The sequence below is a fragment of the Canis lupus genome, chromosome 28 (assembly GCF_048164855.1).
Source record: "Canis lupus baileyi chromosome 28, mCanLup2.hap1, whole genome shotgun sequence".
NCBI lineage: Eukaryota > Metazoa > Chordata > Mammalia > Carnivora > Canidae > Canis > Canis lupus.
Window position 1 is genome coordinate 6,525,768 of NC_132865.1, and position 24,442 is coordinate 6,550,209.

Consider the following 24,442-nt stretch of genomic DNA (forward strand, 5'->3'; position numbering starts at 1 on the left):
TCTCACAAGCTACGGGCGATGCTAATGCAGCTGCTCTGTGGAGTACACTTGTGGGTAATATTCTTTTAAAATATACTGCAAAGAACGCCACTTTCAGATTATTTAGTACCAGCTTGTTAAAATAGATAATTATAGATTAAGTCCCCTCCTTGAGTGACTGAATCTTAATGTCATCCTACTACTTCTGATTGCTGTCATACTCCCATATCGTAGTACAATTTAGTATTTCTCACTATCTTTCTGTTTGAATATTATGAAATGAAACTTTATATATTATAGATACAAAACTAGTACCGCTTGTCATATGGAGGTCATTTTCAAATAAAATGCAATTAAAAAAAAACTATAAAATTCTGGCTAAATACGGTTTCTTAAGTTCTGAGCCTGAAGTCTGTTTTTCTTAACAAGGGGGATTAAAAGAACACCGCACAATTGTGACATTCTCCTTTACTTATTTAAAAAGGCTCAAAGAAGAACTGAAAAGAATTTCCTTACTGTTTGACTTAAATGTTATTTGGTGCTGTGTCTATGTACTACCTAAAACGATCCCATCTTCTCAACTTATTTCCCAAATTAAATCTTTATCCTAACACTTTAAAAATAAGAGATATGATAACTCGTATACTTAATTGGTTTCTATTTTTCCCTACTAATTTCCATATTTCTCAGAGACATAGTAATGAGGCACCACGGGTTAATGTCAAGCTCCAAATGGAGATTAAAATACTAAATATTTTAATAAAATATATAATTGCCCCCATGCTTTCTGGTCATTTTTACTCTTCTTCTTCTTTTTTCATACGGTGGGTCTGGTCCTTCTTGAAAGTCTGTACTTTCAAATTTATCCTGCATCACGGTTTTTGATGACATTACTAATAAACATTTTCAGAAGAGCAATTATGCCTTGTAAGTTTTCATTTAGTGACATAAACCAAAACAAACCAAAACAAAACAAACAAAAAAAACCCCACTTCACATTGTATCATTATTGTTTTGGCTAAACTTGAACAAGTTAAAAAAATAAAAAAGCAGCCTTGATACTATGCAGCAGTTAAAAAGAATGAGTTAGATTTATACATGACCTGGAAGGCTGTGCATAATGTACTATTAAGTGCAAAAATTAGGTTGTAGTATGATGTATTGTAATAATATTAACGAAAAACCCTTTCCCAAATGAGCATATACATGTCAGTAGGAAGAAGGGTATAGAAGGATAAATATTGTGCTGTTAGTTTTAGTCACCTTGGTTGCTAGCTGAGGTTAGAAATGAGGGCAGAAACATATGTTGAAAGATTTTTTTCTTCATCTCCTTTGTATCATTTGACCTTTGAAACTTTTTTTTTTTTTTTTAAGAATTCAATGAAGAAGATTTAAAAAATGTAATCTGGATAACACAGTTTAATGCATAACCTTTTGGAGAGGATTTGAACCTGGCACTCTATGTTAGAAATGGTGCGCTAACTCTAATTTGAGTATAAAGGTTAAAGTTCCAAAAGCCAAACTGTATCTTTGACAAGTAATAAATCATCCACAAGGAAAGTGAATATGAAAATGGCTTCCATGAGCAATGCATGACACCTCAAGGCATTGTGATATATGAGAACTATTACATTTAAAAAATAATTTCAATTAACCAAGGAGACAAAACAATGGAACCATGTAGCAAAACACAAACTTTCCAATATATTAATTTAAAAACATACTATAATGTTATGGAAGAAGACTAATATTTACCTGAAGAAGAAACTTCAATTAAAACTTCTAATATTCATGTGGATTTTATAAAAACGACATGATAAAGGCAACAGAAATATAAAATAACCTCTTATAGAAAGACTTTTCTTCTTGAAAAAGAGTCACTTATAAGTTTTTATTTTGAAATGAATTTAAAGGTTGTGATCGAGAAACCACAAGTATTTCCGGGTAAGGCTGAAGACCCATTTGCTTGTTATCTTTCAACTTTTGTACTATAATTCTGGCAAATTCTTCTCCTTGGATGTCACTGGTGTCTAGTAACTGTCTGACTTTTGAGGTCCTTGTAGGTTTAGTACTAACGAGTTCATAGTCCTCCTTCATGATCAAGTCCCTGGACAGGAGAGCATCTAGCGACTGGTTAAGGCAGGCTTCTGTCATCTGGCTCACAATGTCTTCCCTTTTACTCTGGATCCACTGCTGGGCTATGCCAGGCTGTAATCGCTCTGCAGAAGAGCAAAGGATAACAAAGCAGTTGAGGACAGCTCTATGGCTATGAGTAAAACTGGATAAAAAAGAAATAATGAGGAGTAAAACCTAACTTTCTGTGATTATGCTAATAGGGAATACAGGAATTGGGGGATGCTGTTAATTTTTGGGAAACACTCAGATATTTGGGTTATCTCTTCTTTTCCCTTCAGTTCCCTTCCCAGAAAAAGTCCTTTTATATGTTTATAAATCCATGGGGGTAAAAACCCAATCTATATTATACATAGAGATGAGCACTGGGTGTTATTCTGTATGTTGGCAAATTGAGCACCAATAAAAAATAAATTTATTATTAAAAACAAAAACAAAAAACTTTACTTTTAGTAACATACTAAGTCACACCTCCCTCCCTAGATAGATGTTCATGGAATACCATGTGGGCCTATTATCACATGTCAGCACTCATATCTTCTAGGATTGCAAGTGCTTTCCTATTTAAGAAGGTATGTGTTTATTGTGTTGAAGAAATAAAGATGAATAAAACTAACTGTGTGGGAAATCTGAGCGTACAGTTGTAAGGTAAAGAGCATCATTTACAAGTGTTAAATATTTACCTGTGTTTCCCTCAGCTGAGAATGGATTTATTACTGTTAACGCGCATGGGGTGGTCTTGTGATCACAAAACGTCCACTTCTGAGCTGCAGAGATGTTACTATTGCAACTGTGATTTACTGGATAGTGACACACCGGAGAAAAGTCTTGAGTTTTTCCTACAAAACACAACATCTTCATTAGGGGTAGAAGAGTCCTTAGCTATTCCTATTAGCTAAAATATCAACATCCTGGTCATATGGAAAATAGTATTGTCTTTAAATTTTCAGTTATTAAAGCTGGTTCATAAATCTAGTTCTAAAGGCAAATACATCTTAGAGCAAAAGAGGGTTTATAATCAATGTTTTTACCTCATGTCTATGTTTGTTGTATGTGAATCATAAATCATTGGATTTTACTTCTTCACATGATCCCTAATGTTTTCTGTGTCTTCTTCCTCCTTCTGTACTTTAAATGTGTCCTCTAAATCTATTTATGATGTGTGCCTTCCTATACTCATTTGGTATAATCCTATTCAACCTCAGGGCCCCAGATACCAGCTTTCTTCCCAAATCTACGTAATTAAATGCTCTATCTTCATTGAGCCTTAGCCTGACGTTTTCAAAAGTCCACTGGACATCAACCTTATATGCGCTAAGAACCTCAGATTTGGCAAAAAAAATTAAAAACTTGATTATTTAACTCTAAAACCTCTTTCATCACCTATTTTTGTTAACAGCACCAATATTCTCCCAGTCGCCAGGCTTGACAACTTGTTCAGCTTTTTTTTTTTTCTCTTCCTTCCTACAAGTAGAAGGCTATGAAGTCCTTCAGTGTGTCCTCTATAACATCTCTTTCATCCTTTCTCCCTTCTTGTACTCTGAATCAGGGCTCAGAATCTCTCCTGTGTACTACAGTAACAGACCAACAGTCTACTAATTGGCTTCCCCACCTCCATTCTCTTTTTCCTTCCAAAATAGTCTACATATTCCAGCTAGGATGAATCTTTCTATAAAGCAAAACAACATTTATCATGTCACACCCTTGCTCAAATATTTGCAATAGTTGCTCCCTACCCACATGAAAAAGCCCAAATAGCTCAGCCTAGTGTTAGAACTTAGGATGATAGGACTCCACCTATTGATCTTTTACCTCCTTTCATTCATCCTCTTTACCAGCTAAGTCCAACTACTCACTTGCATCTGTGGCTCTATGTTGTTCCTTTTGCCTGGAATGCCCATCTTTATAACTATAGGTCCAACCTTCTGTCAGAAACAATTTCTTCAGGATGACAACATGGTGGAGTGACATGAAAATATTTATCAAAAGACCTGGCTTCAAGTCTTGGATTTGCCAGCTACTAACTATGTGATCCAGGAAGTCTTGATCTTAAAAATCTGTAAAATGAGGAATATCTCCCTCACAAAGTTGTTGTGAAATACTTTGTAAAAAATATCACTTTTCCAGTGTATTACCACAGCTCTACATCCATAGCTCTTATAGTCTCTATCGTCACTGTCTATCTCATACCATGGTTACTTAGAAACATTTCTCTTATCTTAAAAGGTATATTTTTATATATCTTTTCACAGAGCCTAAGACAATGTCTTCAATATTTTAATGTATTTTTAGAACATCCCACTATTATTTTCTCATCTTTAGATTCTGACACTTCTAAAAAATGAGTTATGACTACAGATCAAAGACATGTTCCATGCAAACATAACTGCTTAATATGGAAAAAAAAAGAAAAAGAAAACTTGCAAGTAATACTGATTGAAAAATTTACGTACTAGATAAAAAATTATTATCTTGAGGAGCTGACAGGGATTCCGAGGCTCCAGTAGAAACACTATTTTCATGGGGCTGAGAGGATCCACACGATTCCTAAAGTAAATAGAAGATAAATGATTCAGGTGAATAGAAAATCATTTTCAAAGTTACAGAGTTTCTAAATAGTTCTTGCTTTTGGTTTATTATAAAAAAAGAATAAAAAACGGTCACAACTTACACCTTACAAAATTAAAGAAACATACATGTAAAATAACAAGTCTTATATATTCTTGGGAGAAATTATTAATTTGAAATACGAATGAGTGCTACTAAAGAAATCTCTCCTTGTAGCTAGCCATGCAAATGGCATTTTTCCCTTCATTAATCATTGTAAGAGGTAAGGACAAAGCTGTATTATAGCTAGTTTACATCTATGTAAGGCGGCATAAACATAATGGTAAAAATGTAATCAATGATTTGCCTGTGGACCACACTGGAACACCATTCGTTATATGAAATAATGACAATGGCAAACAAAGAAGCAAGGACTATGTATGACTCAATGAGATCAACAGTGGCGTGAGAAATAGGAGTGCTGGATTTTGGAATGGAGATTACCATGGGCTACCTAATGAATCCTAAAATCTCTTCCTGGCTTTAGCTTCCCACATATACAGGAAGAAGGAATTAAGACTAAATGAGTTTTCGTATTCTTCTCACATTTTGAGTTTATCAACTTTTTTTTTTTTTTTTTTTTTTACCTCCTGTGGTCCATGAGTAACAGGTATGTTCAGAGAAGACTCCATTTCCTTCTTGTCACATAAGTGAAGAGTGCTCAAAGCACTCTGTAACTGGAATGAATGCATACAAGTTCTTTAGTTGGAAGGGATTAGGAAATTATATGAGTAAAGTACAATCTACTTAACATACTTTATATGCTTATAAAAAAATCAGTGGAAAGTAAAGTTAAATCATTTGAGGCTATAATATAAAACGTAAAGGTAGAAACAGTATAGGAGTAGTAACTTTTGAGAAACAGACTTTGAATCCCATTTCTCATTAGTTGGTTACTTTGAGCAAATTTATCTTTAAACATGCTGGACTGTTTTAGAGATTAAGTGAGATAATGAATATATAGTATCTGATACAAGCTAAGTACTTAATAAATATCATTTGTGTAAGTATATGTGTCTATCAAAATTATGAAGCATTTACTCTATTTTAGGTACTGTGCTGGTAAGTTATAGCACAGTATAGATAAGAAACTGAGGGATGGAGTAAATAAAGGATACAGGGTATCCTAATGGAATAGATAAGAAACTGAGGGATGGAGTAAGTAAAGGATACAGGGTATCCTAATGGAACTATGGGGACCATGTAGCCAATCAGGTTGGTTTAGAATCCCAGGATACCTAACTGTTGGATTTTAGGCATGAGACTTACTCTCAGTTTACTCATTTGCAAACTAGAAATAAGAATACCTATTTTGCAGGATTACTTCAGGGAGAATTATAAACAAAAAAGTTCTAAGATTACTTAGCAATCATTCAGTAAATGCTAGCTATTAGGCAGATGATTTATTTATATGCTACACTTTTGTATTAAAATCATTTAGTGATTTACCCTGTCTCTATACGCCAGTTGGATTAGCTGCCATCACTAGTGAGTGATTTAAAAAACAAACCTGTCAGTGTGCTTTTCTTCTCTAAACCAACATAATGTCAACGTAACTTTAGAACTTTAGAAATTGGTGGGCGCTACATTCAGGCCTCCATTATTCATACTTATGACTGTTTGCTTCATTACATGAGTAAGGTATTTTAGGAGGAAAAAAATACTATTCATCTGTATATATAATCTACCCAGCATAGTACTTTGTACGAAGCAGTCCAATGAAGATTTATTAAATACATTCTTTTAAAAAGATTTTATTTATTTATTCATGAGATACACAGAGAGAGGCAGAGACACAGGCAGAGGGAGAAGCAGGCTCCATGCAGGGAGCCCGATGCAGGACTCGATGCCAGGACCCCGGGGTCACACCCTGGGCCCAAGGCAGATGCTCAACCACTGAGCCACCCAGGCATCCCTGTTAAATATATTTTTACATGAACCTATTGAATTATTCTTTGGATATAACTCTGTTATAGAAGGTTTTTCTGTGCTTTTATATTTATTGAAACATTTTCTGATAATGCAATATCCTTGAGTTAGCAACATCATTTTTCATAACTGATGTTATGATAATTCAAATTATTTATGAACGAGTAAGTCAACCCCAAGAAAGAAATGAAATAGAATATTAAGGAAAAACTTCTTTTGGTTCAGTTTTTACTACTTAAGATGTAGGAAATGCTGTCTGTAAAAACACGAATTATGGGACATGGTTCAAAGAATTGAAAAAAAACGTAGGAACCTCAAAAAAAAAAAAACCATATCACTGTAACTGGTGGTGGTAATTTTCAGAAATTTCTCCCTCCCTCTCCCCTTCCCTCCCTCACTGCCGCTCCCCCTCTTTCTAAGACTTTATTTATTAGAGAGAGAGAGAGAAAGAGAGAGAGGGTGCGCGAGAGCACAAGTGGGGGGTGGGTAAAAACAGAAGGAAAAGAGAAGCAGGCTCCCGCTGAGCAGAGAGCCCCGCTCAATCCCACAACACTCAATCCCACAATTTAGAGATCACAACCTGGGCCCAAGGAAGACATTTACCTGAATGAGCCAACAGGCATCCTGGTTTTCAGAAACTTGATTTTATTTAAAAAGCCTAAATTTCTTCTAAAAATGATCAGTTGTTAAATATAGATCCTAATGTTTCAGTTGTTAAATATAGATCCTAATGTTTCAGTTGTTCAGTTGTTTGGGGAGCAAAAAAAAAAACTGGAATAGTTCTCTTCCATTTTATGAACAAATTCTTCTATTCACATTTGCTTGGCAGAAGAAGAGACAGTTGTAAGGAGAGAAAAGAGAACTGAACAGATAAAGCAAAAAAAAAAAAATTACAGAAGTTTGTAGCTACTAAGAAGTAGAGAGGCTGCAATGTTCTAGAAAAGACTGTACCTACTCAGAAGCAGGGAGGTCCAGTTAAAAGTTATCAAAATAATTAAAACACAGTTCTTCTTTAGTTTCTCAGAAAACAGGCACTAATACTACCATCATCAATTTTTAGTTTTGCTAAAGGTAGTTGTTTTCTTCATGTATTTCCCTTTCAAACTAACGGTTTTGGCAAAAGGTTCAGCAAACCACGAGAGGCAATCAATGTCATTTAATAATACATAAATTATAGACTATGCTTAATTCACAACTCAAGACTTTGGTTAATAATTGATTATTTTTATTATATCTCAGATGCAATTTAATGACACTCAGCAAGTGCTCAACTATGCTTACTTTGTCCCTAAAGGGCCGTAGTTGCTTTTTAAACAAATTTTGACAGTATTAAGAAAATTGTGCAGTAATAGGTCCCTTCAATTGTTATGATCTACAAAAGCCAGAATGAGTAAATAAGACAATTGTTCTAAGTAATTCGTATCAACTGTCTTTGATTTCTGTAACATGGAGTGTCTGAATGGGAAAACAGAACAAAATAAAATAAAGCATTAAAAGAATACACATTTGGCCTCAATTATTAATACAACTCTATAGCTTAACTTGGCAATAAATCTTTAAAAACCCAAAAACTTTGGTTAAAAAGAAGTGTAAGAACCCAGACTTCTATTACTCCATATATACTGAAACTTTAGCTTAAGAAATATAGGTTAAAAAAAAAAAAAGAACTATAGGTTAAAAAGCCTTAGTGATTTAGGGCATTCACTATACATAACTGGCATTCATTACACATTTTAAACTTACATTTGATATATGGGAGTTCTGGAAATGCCTTTGAAATCAGGAAGTGGCCATTTCAAAGACATGGAAAAGCTTTTTGGTGAGAGAAAACAGTATTCATAGTCTCTGTTAAGCTCTATCACCCTAATACTGTAGAGCTGATATTTGTGAAAAGCATATAGAAGAAAACTAAATTAAACAAGCTGAAAATCTCCATGAATAATATAGAATTGTTTTAAGTTCAATTTCCACTATTTTATTTAGTAATTTACCTTTGTTTTCTTTAGTTGAATAACAGCTTCAAGAAAAGTTATCTCTTCAAATGTCCTGAGAACTGGTTCAAGTTGTATTAAACATTCTAAATAAGGAAAAAAAAATTATATGCGTTCAGATTGCTCTAATCATTAAATTGCAAAAATGTAAATGCTAATATTTCACTGATAAGGCTCTACGTCAATTTTTCCCCAAAATGATGATATTCAACCCTCTTAAGAGCCTTTATTATATGCATATAGATAGAAATACATATCCTGAAATACACCTGAGAATCTAAAAATAAACCCTTATAGTTATGGTCAATTGCTTTTTGACAAAGTTGCTGAGGCAATTCAATAGGAACGGGATCATCTTTTCAACAAATGGTGCTAGGACAGCTGGATATCCACATGAAAAAAGACAAATTTAGACTCTTACCTCACACCGTACATAGAATTAACTTGAAATGGATCATGTGCTTAAATGTAAACATAGGAGAAATTCTTCATGACCTTGGGTTAGGCAAATAATTTTTAGATATGATACTAAGAACAGGATCCAAAAAGAATTTTGATAAATGTACTTCAAAAAAATTGAAAACCTTTGCATTTCAAAAAGCTGTTAAGAAAAATGAAGATAAGCCCCAGACTGGGATAACATTTTTTACATATCACGTATCTGCTAAAGGACTTCTACGTAGAATATATAACAATAATAGGACAACCCATTTGAAAATGGGAATGTAAGATATGATGAGCCATTTTGGAAAATATCTGAGAGTTCTTAAAAATCAAAGATAAATTTGCCACACAACCCAGCACTTCAACTCATAGGTAGCAATCTAAGAGAAATGAAAGTGTATGTTCACACAAAGACTTGCATATAAACAGCCATAGCCATAGTAGCATTATTCATAATAGCCAACAAATAGAAAAAAGCATAATTACGACTACTATAATAATATATAAAATTATTGCTGAAAGCAGAGACCATGGCTCCAGATATAAAACTGAGGATCGCTAACATATGGATGGTATATAAAGCCATAGTCTGGAGTGGATTACCTAGGTCGTGAGTATAGGTAGTACGTAGATAGTAAAGGGCTCAGTTTCACGGAGGGAACAGTCATGTCTAATCTTCTGAGAAGCCAAGAAAGATGAGCAGAATTTTCTAACATTGCCATCTTTGGTAATGCCAACAATGTAGCTTTAGTGAGATACGCAAACAGAAGACTGATGTTAAGTTTGTTAAAAACTGAATGAGAGGGAAAGAAGCAGAGACAACAATGGTGGACAATTCCTACAAGGTGTTTAGATTTGAATGGGAGCCCAAAAATGAGGTGGTTACCTGACATATGATGGAGTCGAGATTTTTTTTTCCTGTAAAGATAGGAGATAGTAAAGGAATATGTATGACAGCTGAATGATCCAGCAGACAGGCTGGGATGGGCACTGCAGGGAGTAGAGCAAGAATATAAAGGAACAGAAGCTGGAGACGGTTTGGGGATGGTACCCAGAGCACAAGTGATACATTTACATTTATGTAAGTATATGGACACTTCTTTCCCATAAAAAGTGAAAGAGATCTCGCTTCTCTGTAAAAGAGAGAAGGCAGGAAAGATGGATACAAGCACAACTAAGATGGTAGATGCGGTAGTGGAACTATGAGGTAGTGGTACTCTCTCATGGTTTTTAATTTTTCAATGTCGTGTGAGAAGAGGTGATCAGCTCAAAGATGGAGCATGGGATGGGGTGCAGGAGGTTTAAGGAGGGAGGCTAAGATATTACCCCTGTCTTTTCCTCCTAAGCTCAGAATCCATCGAGAAAAGACCTAGAATAATGATGATGATCAAAGTATCAATCTTTATTACTGGGAAAGATAATTGGGAGGATTTACCTTTAGATCTGTAACCAATGGGCTTGGAAAGAGTTCACAGCTTTACTCAGCCACAAGCCTCATCTACTTCCACATGGGGGAGCAGTAAATGCAGGCATCCTTTAGACAGGCTGACTTCTAAAAGAAGGAAAAAAACTGAGAAGGGACCAGATAAGCATGCTCAGTTTTTTTCCAAAATTAATAAATGAAGTAATTCTGTGGAAGGGTGCTGAGGGGCATGTAGAAGCTGGAAATGTTCTTCCTATACTTTCCTTCTTGGGGACTGAAATAGAATTTCACCGTCACTTTGGGAACATAAAGAATAGGCCTTACGTGTCTCCTACAATAGTACAAGATGATCAACAGATAGAAGGAAGCAATTCTCAAACTTTTAGGTCTTGGGAGTCTTCAAAATTATTGACTAGCCCAAATAGCTTTGGTATATGTGGGTCATATCTATTGATATTTACTATGTTACAAATTAAAACTGAGAAAAATTTAAAACATCAGAGTATATGAGAACACATTCTATTATTTGTTGGAGCAATAAAACCATCATACCTCTAGCCTCTGGAAAAATCCACTATGTACTCATGAGAGAGAATTTAAAAACATAATCTTGGTATTTATTATTATTATTTTTAAAGATTTTATTTCTTTATTCATGAGAGATGCAGAGAGAGAGAGAAGAGGCACAGACAGAGGGAGAAGCAGGCTCCTCGAGGGGAGCCCAATGGGGACAGAACTCGATCCCAGGACCCCAGGATCACACCCTGAGCCGAAGGCAGACGCTCAACCGCTAGCCACCCAGGCGTCCCAATATTTATTATTTTGAAAACAGTTCTGATTTTGTGACTTCTTCTCAAAGTCTCAGAAACCAACAACCCCAGGGGTCCTTGTACCACACCTTTAGAACAGCTGATCTGTGAGAATGGAGTAGTAGATGTGTTTGAGAAGCATTACAGAATTTTTTTTTTAAGATTTTATTTATGTATTCATGAGAGGCACAGAGAGAGAGAGAGGGGCAGAGACACAGGCAGAGGGAGAAGCAGGCTCCATGCTGGGAACCCGACGTGGGACCCGATCCCGGGTCTCCAGAATCACGCCCTGGGCTGAAGGCAGCGCTAAACCGCTGAGTCACCGGGGCTGCCCAAGCATTACAGAATTTTTAAGTAGTGTTTAGTGTTCAGTTTTGGCAATCAGTAGATTTTAAAGAGTTTATTTGAGAGAAAGAGAACATGCATGAGGAAGAGGAGGGGAAGGAGGAGAAGCAGACTCCTCACTGAGCAGGGAGCCCGACATGCTGGGCTTGATCCCAGGACCCGGGGATCATGACCTGATTCCAGGACCCCAGGATCGTGACCTGAGCCGAAGGCAGATGCTTATAACACTTAACCCACTGAGCCACTGCCCTGGACCATTACTTTAAAGAGAAAACCAATAAATAACTCCCACTTCTGGCCAAGATGGAGCAACAGGGTTTTATCTGCCACTCTGCCTAAAACAATTAAAAAAGCTAGAAAAAAACAAAACAACATGACACAATGGGTTTCAAGATCCTAGATACCAGGCAACAAAGGACAGCGATCACTGAGAGACAGGACACAAATCAGGTGAGCCTTATGATTTCACAAGCTTTCTGTGCTGAGAGAGTTTCTAGCTGCAGCTTAAGAGGGAAGTGAGGCGAGGCTTCACTTCTCACTTGAGTGGAAACTTGATTGAAGAGATGGGGCTGAGAGTCTGGGTAGACCAAAGCAGACAGAGAGAGAGAGAGGAATAGAGAGAGAGCTCTGCCACGTGCAGAAGGCTCCTGTAAGTATTCAGCAGTGCTGATCAATGCAGGGTGAATCAGGCAGCCAAAAGTCTTAAAGGACAACAGGGAAAAACCAGGAAGTCTGTAGAGAGGTCCTGCCTAACGGTATGGTTTTGCAAAGGAGCTAGGATTTTTAGAGAATGGAAAAGAAAAGGAGTATCTGGAAGTGGCACTGGGGCAAAGGAGATATAAACCCTCCCACGTAGCTCTGGGAAATAAATAAAACTTGAATCCATTTACAAGCAACTTTTCAGTTTTTAAACATAGTACTGATGTGCGCTGGACACAGATTTTGAATGAAAAATATATTTCACTGCTTTTTCAGTTAGAAAGAGGATTCCCAGTCTGTGGCTTATCTTTTCACTTTTTTCTTTTTTAAAGATTTTATTTGTTTATTCACGAGAGACGCAGAGAGAGGCAGAGACATAGGCAGAGGGAAAAGGAGGCTCTCTGCGTGGATCCTGATGTGGGACTCGATCCCAGGACCCCGGAATCACACCCTGAGCCACCCAGGCGTCTCATCTTTTAACTTTTTCTTAATATCATCTTTTGAAGTACAAAAATTTTCAGTTTTTTTTTAATGCCCAATTCTATTTTTTTCATGGATCTTATTTCTGATGTCATACATAAGAGCTCTTTGCTTAACATAAGGTCATAAAAACTTTCACCTAGGTTTACATTTAGATGATGATCCGTTTTACCTCTGAAATAAATCTTAATTCTATCTAATTTTTCTATCTAGGATTACCACCTTAGTTAGTAAATTGTGAAAGTCTCTTACCTGGTCTCTGCTTCCACTCCTGCCCTTAAGTCAATTTTCCACATACCAACAAGAGTGATCTCTCCAAAACTTAAATTAGGTCATGTCACTTCCATATAAAACACACTTTAACAATGATCCATTGTAGTTGGAATAAATTTCTAATCTTTTTATGATGGCTATCCTGGCTCTCCTTATCTCTCCAATCTCATCTCATAAAATAAAAACAGCAACTGAATTTTTAAAAAAAGGAACTTTAAGCTTGCCATCTAACTTGTGTAATTTTTCAAGAAATATCTTATTCATAGTATATTCACTATTTTTTTTTAATTCAAAAGGTCCTGAATAAAACTGTATACTCACTTAAGAAAGATGGTCTTTCATCTGGATTTTGTGCCCATCCACTTTCTATTAGAGAGATCATAAGTGCTCGATGAGGTATATCAAGTGGCAAACTTTCTTCATTAGTGTTTGGTCGATGTCCTTGTGATACACTATACATGATCTGCAAAGGATTGGTGACTTCTGTCAAAACAAATATATTTCATTCATTAGAAATATATTATGATTCAATATATTACTTAAATATATTCTAAAGTCAACCAAATGAAAATGAGGGAAACTTAAAATCTTAGGAGTAATGTATTGCCCCTAAGATTTTAAGAGAGATCTCTCTCTCTCTCTCTCTCTCTCTCTCTCTAGCCTCACCTCACCTAATTAATTTTAAGCTTGGTCATATTTCTGATTTGGTCAATGGGCTATGAATAGAAAAGACCTTAGTAGAAATGAGTGGAACCTCGCATAGCCAAGAGTGGCCACTCACACCTACTGTGAATGAGAAATATATATTTATTTTGTAAGCTACTAAGATTCTAAGGTTGTTACACAGCAAGCTGACCCATATAATCCTCAAAATAAAGAAATGGACAATGTTATCAGAAAACTTAAAAATTCTTCTTCAATGTTTGCTGGCTGTTATGGAAGAAGCACTAACTAAATTTTCTAATTAAGAGTTTTAGAGCCTGAATGAATCTTAAAAATAAAAGTTCAAAATTTTCATTTTGCAAATAAAACAATGAAGACCCAAGAGATTTAGTGGCTTGATCACAGAGGTAAGTACCGTCAGAACAAGTACTAGACTCTACGTATTTCTGACCCTTAATTCAGTATAATTTTCAATATACAGTGGATTCAGAATTGATAAATTGTTTTCATAGCGTGTTTTCCAAAAAGTGAATGGTAGGCAAATTTGAAATAAGATAGGCTTTATTTATATAGTACTGGATGCGGCCTACCAACATGAAGTCATCTAGAATGAGGATATGAAAGTACACTTACCTTCAAAAGGCTGTTTTCTGGATAAGACTTCCCATGTGATCACTGCATAGCTGTTTAAGATAAAAATATTACATACAAGACATTATAAACTGACGATGCATAATAAACTAAAACAGCACTGATTTTAAAAGTTGACTGTGGAGATATCATTTTTGCAAGTGATAAGGTAGTGAAATGCTATATAAAGAATCACCATAGACAACCAAGATGATGAATATTTACATACAGTTTTGTTTTAAAAGGGAATTAATCCAATTTGAAAAATTAGCAAATTACTGTAATAAAAATTTGAAGTTCTAGACAAGGATAATGGGATGATTCTTTAATGACCTCTACACAATTCTATTATTCACACAAAATAAAAAGCAATAAAAAAAAGATGGCCTCATGTAGCTCTAGTCTATTGACTTTTTTTTTTTCTGGTCTAAGTACTGTCTCCTTGGTAGTGTTAACTGTTAACCACAGTTTCCCTCCCTCCTCCCTCCATGTCAAATAAGAAAAAAACCTTTTAGTACTATATTATAAATTGACAGGACAAGATACACTTTAAAGATGCCTTCCTTTCAGCTACTTTTACATCACTGAAAAAAATTTAATTTGAAAAATATTAACCACTGTGGCCTCTATTTTTATCACACTTATGAGACATAGACTAAAAATCACACTTTAAAATTCAGCTTCAAAATTCTGATTAATATTGTTTTTAGACAAGCCAAAGTAATATATTATACCTATATATATCATGCTTGACACTGGCCCTTGATTTTTGTCCAGGTTCATAGTTCTCAGGTGGCATATAGATAATTGTCCCTCCTTCTGGTGAAGATTTACTAGTTCGTGATTGTGAGAGGGACATCGTACGCCATTTTGATAAACCAAAATCTGCGATCTGTAAGGGAAAAGAGTAAATAATTGAATTTAAACCTTTTTTTTTTTCTTTAAAAAAACCAAGAACTGACTCTGTTTGTATTCATTGTATTCAGGTATGAGAGCAGAGAAAAAGTTCTATATTAATGTTTTATTTCTACATATTGTATCAGTTTCTTAATAAATTAAATTCTTGAGTACTGAGCCCAGTAACTCTAGAAGTAATACATACTGACCTGAAGTTCAGCATAATATCACGAATTTTAAAATGGAGGCTGAGTTTTAAAAAAACAGCAATATTTTTTGTCTTAAATTCTGAATGAGCATATATACCAAATACTACTTTTTAAGACAAGTAGTTTTGCGGCATATGCTGCTACACTTCACAGAGCTGCTAAACTACTGGTATCTAATATGAGTGCCCCTGGGCATTGTTTGCAACTCAGGTTTATATGTTCTTATTTACGATGTCCTGAAAATAGTAACCTTAAATTCTGAGGTAAGTAAAATTCTAATATAGCAGAGGTCATTATTACATGATTTATGTTTGCCCCTAAAAGAATCATATAAAGCATATTTATGTCTATGGCAAGGATTGCTTAAGGAATTATTGGTGACATTTTATACTTTTGATATATCCTCTATAGTTTTGCTTCACTTATAAATTTTGTGCAGATGTCACACAACATCTTATAACTCTCTAACCTTTTAAATAGGTTCCTTTTTTTTTTTTTTAATCGAAGACAGAATATGAGAACAGAAACAGTGTTTAAAAGACAAAAGGGTATAGTAAATCCTTAAAAACATTAAATTTAAATTACTTAGACCTTCACGTTGCACAAGTTAGGGTAAACAGAGGGAAATGAACTCTATCCGGCATACCGTTTGTGTTTCAATTATTTGGCCCTTATATTTTTCTGCTAGTTTTAGTAGAAGAAAATTTGCTTAGTGTTTAGATGATTTTGATAATAAAAAAATATTATGGCCCCACGCCAAAGAGAAGAGATAGACTATATGAATTTTTTCATATATTATTAAAATAAAAGGGAAGTCTAAGGAAAAAAATAGGAAAGACCAAGAGAAAACACGGTGCCAATACATACATGAAGAGCTGGATTGATTCTGAAAAGCAATATACCATGTGGCTAAGAACATGAGTTCTAGAACCTAGATTATTTACATTTATATTCCAATTCTACCGCTTAATTAACTGTGCGCAACTTGAGCAAGTTTTTAAATTTTTCTGTGCTTCAGGTTATCCATCTGCAAACTGGGGATGATAACACCATCTACACTGCAGGGTTGTAGTGAGAAAATTAAACAACTTGTTCTAAGCAAAGCACTCAGAATAGTAGTATCACATAATAAGTGATCCTCATGTGTTAACATTATTAATGTTTTGTATATAGGTTGCTCTTACTCAATTTAATCTGTTCTTCCCACCTACCCTCTAAAATCAAAATCAGCACTACAGTTGCTAGAATAATATGCATTACTATGATAAGTAGAGTTTATTTTTATGCCGCAAGTGAAAAAATGCTAAAAAAAAATCTGAGATGTGGTCTCACCTTATACCTGAACCATAATTTGCAAATTCCTGGGCTAAATGTTGGCTTGAACAAAGCGTTGTGGAAACTGTATTCCTGAGCTTGCTTCCTTATGTGCTCCTTCACCCAAGATTTTCATCTTTGTTTTCAAACCTGACCTAAAAACCTTAATCAGAATTCTCTCTCTATGAGCTTAGTTTGGCTTTCATGTAGAACTCCACTTTTCCCCCTTTATTACAAATATCATTATGAATATTATTATGAAAGGCATGACTCATTAAATTTGGATCTTCAAACAGAAGGAAAAAAATGAATAATGTGAGGGAAGGAATAAGAGTTCTAAGATTTCTTAAGGTCTTGATAAATTTATCCTTCAGCCATGACGACAGAGAATAAGAACTTACCCATTCTACCTACACAAGATCTTAACATGCATTTTGAAGCTAAAGGCTTTCTTTTTAAATAAAAAGATGATTTTAAAGATTAGAGGAAATTAAAACACACTACTCATAAAAATCATCCACAATCCTAGCACCCTATTAGAATAGCTATTTTTATTTACATACACTATCCACATCTACAACACGATAAAGTTATTATCAGTAAGAAGTTATGAAGAATAACTCTGAAGTATTCTGGTTTCCACTTAGGACCAACAGAAGAGCAGAGAAACCAAATATGGCATATACAAATATTTTCATTTCAAAGAAGTCTATCACTGGTTCATTTGTATCTAAGGTACACTAATGGACACTTGGCAGATAATCAAACAATGTATTCTTTTTATTTTATTTTATTTTTTTTTATTTATTTTTTTTTTTCAATGTATTCTTTTTAAAGCAGAAAAGTATCAGTTGACCTTAATCAGGAGTAAATATTTTTCTTTCAGATAACGTTTCTGGTCAACATTCCAGTGAGAAAACTTACTTCAGAAAATGATAGCAAGGTGTCAATTTCCATTTAATTTCATTAAGTATTTTTATTTATTTATTTTTTTAAAGATTTTATTTATTTTTTCATGAGAGAGACAGAAAGAGAGAGAGGCAGAGACCCAGGCAGAGGGAGAAGCAGGCTCCATGCAGGGAGCCTGACGTGGGACTAGATCCAGAGTCTCCAGGATCAGGTCCTGAGCTGAAGGCAGCCGCTAAACCGCTGAGCCACCTGGGCTGCCCATAACTTCATTAATATTTTTAAAGATATTTTGCAATTCATTTAAAGAAGAAGATGGGTAGATTAAGTAACTGCTACTTTTCCATGAGTCAGTGATGAACTTTGACTTTTAAAGGGACATTTATAAAGTAACAAGTAGAGACACGTAAATTGCATGTAAAAGAATGCTGCTAATTTATAGGAATAGTATTACAAAGTTCACAGTTCTGTACGTACTGAGTGTAATAAAAATTATAAAAACTAAACAAAGTCAAACTATTCTAAATTCTATTCATATTAAAGAAAGACCAAGGACATCCTGCTGATCAGTGAAAAGAAGAAAGTAGGAATCATTCCCTATTTATTACTTTGCTTTTGTTTTCTCTATTAAATATAGTTTCCAGACTGAGATGAAGAAAGTAAAGTCCAAGGACATTGAAAGGCTTTAAAAAGTGCAAATCTCAGGTTATTTTATACATATTTCAGGTTATCAAGAATACTTGCAAGTACCTCTACGGTGCTATTAGCGCTCTTTGTGAGACAGAATGGAGGTACTACAGCATATGAGAAAAGTAAATGCTATTCTGACTTTTAAAAAGGAAAAATATAATATTGGCTTTGCAAATCTACTTACTGATAAGAGACTATTCTTAATCTCTGCTTTAAAAATTTAGAAAATTTAATAAAAGGTGTATCAGCAGGAATTCATGAAAAACAAATCACATCAGATCAGTGATCAACGTAAGGTCTCGTGTGCTTGGCACAATGCCTTGCACACTACTGCTGCTCCATAAATATTTACTGAATAAAATTATGACCAATTTCATTTCCTGTTTTGACGGCAGTAGCACCGTCAAAGAGTAAATGTTTAAACGGTTTGCATATTATAAAACACTTTGTCATTTTATATAACATGCTTGACTATTAAGTTAGCGGGCTTATCTGGTATATACAGAAGATCTGGAATTCATTCATTTGTTTATTCAACAGGTACTTAGTTAATGCTTCAATATGGCACGTACTGAGCAGGTGGCGGTTAATAGACTAAATTTCAATCTTCATGGGGTTTATAGTCTAATTGGGGGAGACGGTCAATAAACACATTAATAAAAATATTATGACAGATGGTGAAAAATAATATGAAGAAACATAAATCAAGGTACAAAGACACAGAGGAATTGGTTGGGTCATCAGGGAGTTGTCACTCTGAAGAAGGTGGGGGGAGAAGCCAGGAGGACATGTGGGAAGGTAGTCAAGCAAGGTCTTCTCTTAAGGACAAAATGGAAAAATATGGGCTCTATTAACAGCTCTCTTAGAAGTATTTGAAACAAAATTAATGATTATTCTCCAAAAGGGCTGGTTAAGGATTGATATTGACCTGGAGGGAGGTTCTGAGCACCATGTTGAGTGGCTCTGATCTGAGTTCTGTACTAGTTAATATTTAAACATGGCTTAAAGATACAAAAACCAGCTAATTAAATCTGAGGAGGACACAAAGCAGGAAGACAAAGTTGAAGCCCTTGGGCTACAGAAATAATACTGAAAAAGATCTTAAGAGGCTGAAGTGATTACTCATATCTAACAAGATAATGTCCAGAAAGTATTCTGGCAAAGTACATGATTGGGAGATGTGGCTTAAGCAACACTATCTGAACAAAAGAGCTTCTCAGGGCTTCTTGATGCTGAGCCCAATTTAAATGTTGTGATAACCACCCGCCCCCCCCCCCCAAAAAAAAAGCCAATGAATCATGAAGTATTAAGCAAAGTGTTTAGGGACCAGGGAAATGACACATCCATTTAACTCTACATTCATCGGGTCACATCAGGAGATTTTGTTCTGTTGTGAGGATAAAAATTTAATGGAGATTTAAACACAGAAGGATCTGGATAGCACCTGCAATTAAAATCCACATATTAAGGAAACTGGTTCAAAGAACTATGGATGTTCAGAAAAGAGCAAAACACAAGTGTATGTGAGGGGCAGGGGTATTACAGCCGTCTTTGAACATTGAGAGGGCTGTGATATGGAAGTAGAATTGGACTTACTCAGTTCATCACAAAGAATAGAACTAGGACCCATGGATGGAAACAAGGGGAAGAGGTTTTGATTGATCATATAAGAAAATGTTGCAATCATATAAGTATGGATATTAAGACTCCCCGGTCATAGGATAACTCCCTTGGGAGACAAGGGACTATAGTGAGGATTCAGGGACTTGCTGACCATGAAGGCATTTCTATTTGTGTGGTTTTTATTGCCGATGTAATTAATAGAGTAGTTTCTTTTCTTTTTTCTTTCTTTCTTTTCTTTCTTTCCTTCCTTCCTTCTTCTTTTTTTTTGTAATACCGAGGTGGCAGTTTGCTTTTTTTCCTTTCCCCTCCCATTTTATTCTAGGAAGAGCAAGTGCCTTTAGCAGAGGCTTCTTTTTTTTTTATTTAACTTTTCTCACATTTTTTGTACCAATTTTTCTATTGTTCCAACTTCCTTGTGATTTTTTCTTTGAATGCCTTTTGATATTACAGTAATCTTCAGTTAATATATATATTATTATAAGAAGTATACCAAAATAATATAAAAATAAAGTGAGTTACATTTAGCATTAGTTACTTAGCAACTACTTTTTATTTGCTGTCATCAGTTAGATATAGGGTAAACTATGAAATCACTATTGGATCTGGTGCCTTTAAGGCACCTAAATCTTATGCTTTATACAAAAGTTCATTCAAAGTAGTTCCTAGGGGCACCTGGGTGGCTCAGTGGTTTGACTGTCTGCCTTTGGCTCAGGTCGTGATCCCCGGGTCCTGGGTCCCTCCACAGAGTCCTGCATCAGACTCTGTGGAGGGACCCTGTTCCTCTCCCTGCCTATGTCTCTGCTTCTCTCTCTGTGTCTCTCATGAGTAAATAAACAAAACCTTAAAAAAAAAAAAAAAAAAAAGTAGATCCTAGATTTAAGTGTAAAACATAAAACTCTAAACTTTTAGAAGATAACATAGAAGAAAATCTTCAATATTTATGGCTTGATGAAGGCTACACTTAGATATGACAGCAGAAAAGTATCATAAAGGAAAAAAAACCCGAATATATTAGACTTCATCAAAATGAAAATTTCCCTTTGTGAAAGACCCTCTTAAAAGGATGAAAAGAACAAACTACCAACTGGGAGAAAATATTTGTGAACTACATATCTGATGAAGAGTTCATATCTAAAAAAAATCTAAAGAACTCTCTAAACACAATAGTAAAAATCTAAAGGATCCAACTAGAAAACAGGCTTAAGACACGGAGAAACATTTCACTGAAAAGGATATATAGATAGCAAATGAGAAAATGTTCAACATCATTAGCCATAAGGAAAATGGAATTAAGACTATGATAAGCTATCACTATATATCTACTATTTACAGTGCTAAAATAAAAAACTGTGACAATACCAAATGCTGGTGAGGATATGGGAAAACCTAGGTCTATCATACCCTGCTGGTAGGATGTATAAACTATTATTCTATAAATAAAATAAACTATAATAATAAACTAAACTATAAATATTCTAGAGAAAATAGTAGTTTTCTAAAAAACTAAACAAACCCTTATCCAGCAATTGCAGTTCGTGGACACTTATCTAGAGGAATGAAAACTTACGTTCACTCAAAAAGTTGCACAGGATTGTTCATAGTTTTAACTTCCAAAGATTGTAAACAATACAAATATCTTGCAGTAGGCGAATAGTTAAAACAACTTTGGTATACACATACCATGAATACTACCAATAAAAAAGAACCCATTATTGACATAAGCCAACAATTTAGATGGATCTCAAAGATATTATGCTAAGAAACAAAGCTGGTCTCAAACTATCACATACTGTATGATTTCATTCATGCAGCATTTTCAAAATGACAATATCATAGAGATGGAGAACAGATTAGTGGTTTTGTCAGTGGTTAGGGATATTGGAAGGGAGGAGATGAGTGTGAACATAAAGGGGCAGCATGACTGATATATTTGTGGTGATGGAATAGTGCTGTATTTTGATTGCTGTGATGGTCACACACGTGATTAAGTAACACAGAAACTACATACATGCATTGTACCAATGTCAAAATTCTGGACGTGAAATGGTACTATAATTAGGTGTGATGTAACCACTGGCAGAAACTAAGTGAAGGGTTGACTGGATCTCTGTATTATCACTGCAACTTCCTGTGAATCTGTAATTGCAAAATTAAAAAGAAAAAAGGTTCACTTGATAATTTCAGTGAAGGACAAAATGAATTTGTAATTTGTACCATGATTCTATGTGCCTCTGGAGTCTAGGAATAACTAAACCACTGCAGCTGGAAGAAGGGACACCGAAAAAAAGAATTACAGGCTACGGAAAAGGGAGAGAGATTAAATTGGCTAGGTAGAGAAAAAAACTCTAAGAAGTCTTTAAAACTATTCATCTCAAGGATGCAGATAAACTTTTTTTTTTTTTTAAGTAATTACCTTAACATGGAATTCATTATCCAATAAGATATTTTGAGTCTTCAAGTCATGATGAAGTAGAGGAGGATTCATATTGTGCAGATAGTTTACCCCTAGTGCAATTTCATGCAGGATACGAAATCTCAGTGGCCAAGCAACATCAGGATATTCTGTTTTCTTCATATACATGAAAATAAACAAAACTAAAAATAAGTGACCATATTCATTACATTTCAATTTAGAAAATCAAATATTCCACGTGGAAATACAGTATAAACAGAGATCAAGACAGGTTTATTTTTATTACATAGTATCATGGTATCAATTTGACATTATTTAACATCCATGTTATCTTTTAGAAAAAATAATGATGACTTTATAGTACTGATATTTCCTTTTAGTTTGTGTTGGCTATATAATCACATGCTATTGGCTCTTCTTTTTTTATTTAACACAGTTTTCAATTTTTTTTCCCACATATACCTATACTCACACCTATCTCTCATTCTATGGTTTTTATCAAGTAACCTATATGTACATACACAAACATACACAAAGTTTGTTTCTAGTATATACCAAACCATTAATGCAAAATTTGTGTTACTTTTCCCATTGATATCATACTTTAGTTATAACAGTCCAATGATTAAATCAAATCAATTAAAATTATGACCATATTATATTTACTAAACATGAATATCTCCTACTTCTTATCATATAATTTTTGCATCCTAGCTTGAACACTTAGCCTTCGGGAGTTTTGCTTTTGTGAACGAGACAAAAGACTACCTTTATTTCTAAGTGTATGTAATACAGAGATATTTAAAATATAATGATTTGTATTTCCCGGTACTTACACGTGATGTTCACCTGAACTTCTGAACATAAAAGTTATGTATCTTCCCAGAAGAATGAACATACTCAGAAAAATTAGATAATTTGAGGAGATGTGACATTAAACTATTAGGCACCAAGCTATTGGCTATATTCTAAATGACATGAAAAAGTATGCTTTTACTGAAAGCTCGAATCTGTTCTTGAGAATCTTTTCTGTGAATGGGTAAGCTTATGGTTTACTGATTAACCTGGTGTTTACATTTGTATTTTGATTTTTTTTTTTTTTCCAGCACTCTTCTTAGGGTTGGGGAGAGGACTTCGAGATACATCCCACTTTAATAATACAACACAGGAAACCAAAAGAAACGTAATACATTACTTCCTCTGCTATACACAGACCTCCATCGCAGTGAGTAACTGAATCTTTTAGTTTGTACAAAGGTAATTTTCTTCTGAAAATTATGTAGTTCAAAGGAGTAACGAGCCTCTGTGCAGTACAGTATCACAGGGAGGCTTTTGATCATAGAGACAGTAGTAGAACGCTCACTCTATATGCTATGATTCCTTCTGGGAGTTGGTAGTCCCCTGAAGCAGGCTCTATAGTTTCTAGTGGGCTCCAATTTTGGATATCAGAGTATCTAATGGGTATTGGGGTATGGGAAGAAAATATGCGAATTTATGCTTATATTCATTTTTTTAAAAAAAGGAAATTGTGCTAAGTGATATTTGTATCTTGGTTGCTGTGATAGTTATACAAATCTTATACATGGACAATAGTGCTCGTCTCAAATGGTCTCGTCATTAATAGGAAGTGATGTACTCAGAAATAAAGAGGAAGTCATTCCATGAGTGGCTGACAGTGGTGCCCACTCTCCCTTGTTTGCTTACAGAACATTGTGAAGTATCAGAATTTAGGAGCATCTACTAATAGGATTTTACGGATTATGATACCAAGTTTTATCTAAACCCACACAAAATAGACCAAGTAAATTTAAAAAATGATTTCTTAAACTGCAGGCTGCAGGTAATATTAATAAGATCAAACAAATACATAGTTTGAGAATAAGGATCTACAAATTTTCTTACTGGTAAGAATGAGGCCCCACCCCTCCAGTTAGCTTACTGACGGGATTCCCAATCAAAGCCAGAGTAACTGGTACCTTGACAAG

At 34.7% G+C, this 24,442-nt stretch overlaps 1 protein-coding gene across 2 annotated transcripts in view; it reads right to left on the minus strand.

Annotated features, from left to right (window-relative positions):
* Window positions 1-1,380: 1,380 nt before the first annotated feature.
* Window positions 1,381-24,442, minus strand: part of RIPK2 (receptor interacting serine/threonine kinase 2) — a 28,846-nt gene continuing 5,784 nt past the window's right edge. Inside the window, exons 3-11 of one of the 2 annotated variants that reach the window (XM_072803983.1) lie at window positions 22,458-22,613; window positions 15,140-15,297; window positions 14,409-14,458; window positions 13,434-13,595; window positions 8,640-8,725; window positions 5,307-5,396; window positions 4,566-4,659; window positions 2,796-2,951; window positions 1,381-2,198 (exon numbers count right to left, since the gene is read on the minus strand). In XM_072803983.1, coding sequence (XP_072660084.1) covers window positions 1,861-2,198; window positions 2,796-2,951; window positions 4,566-4,659; window positions 5,307-5,396; window positions 8,640-8,725; window positions 13,434-13,595; window positions 14,409-14,458; window positions 15,140-15,297; window positions 22,458-22,613 — 1,290 coding nt within the window. In that variant the 3' untranslated portion in view covers window positions 1,381-1,860. The remainder of the gene's footprint in view (window positions 2,199-2,795; window positions 2,952-4,565; window positions 4,660-5,306; window positions 5,397-8,639; window positions 8,726-13,433; window positions 13,596-14,408; window positions 14,459-15,139; window positions 15,298-22,457; window positions 22,614-24,442) is intronic. The other variant, XM_072803985.1, reaches the window with a different exon arrangement.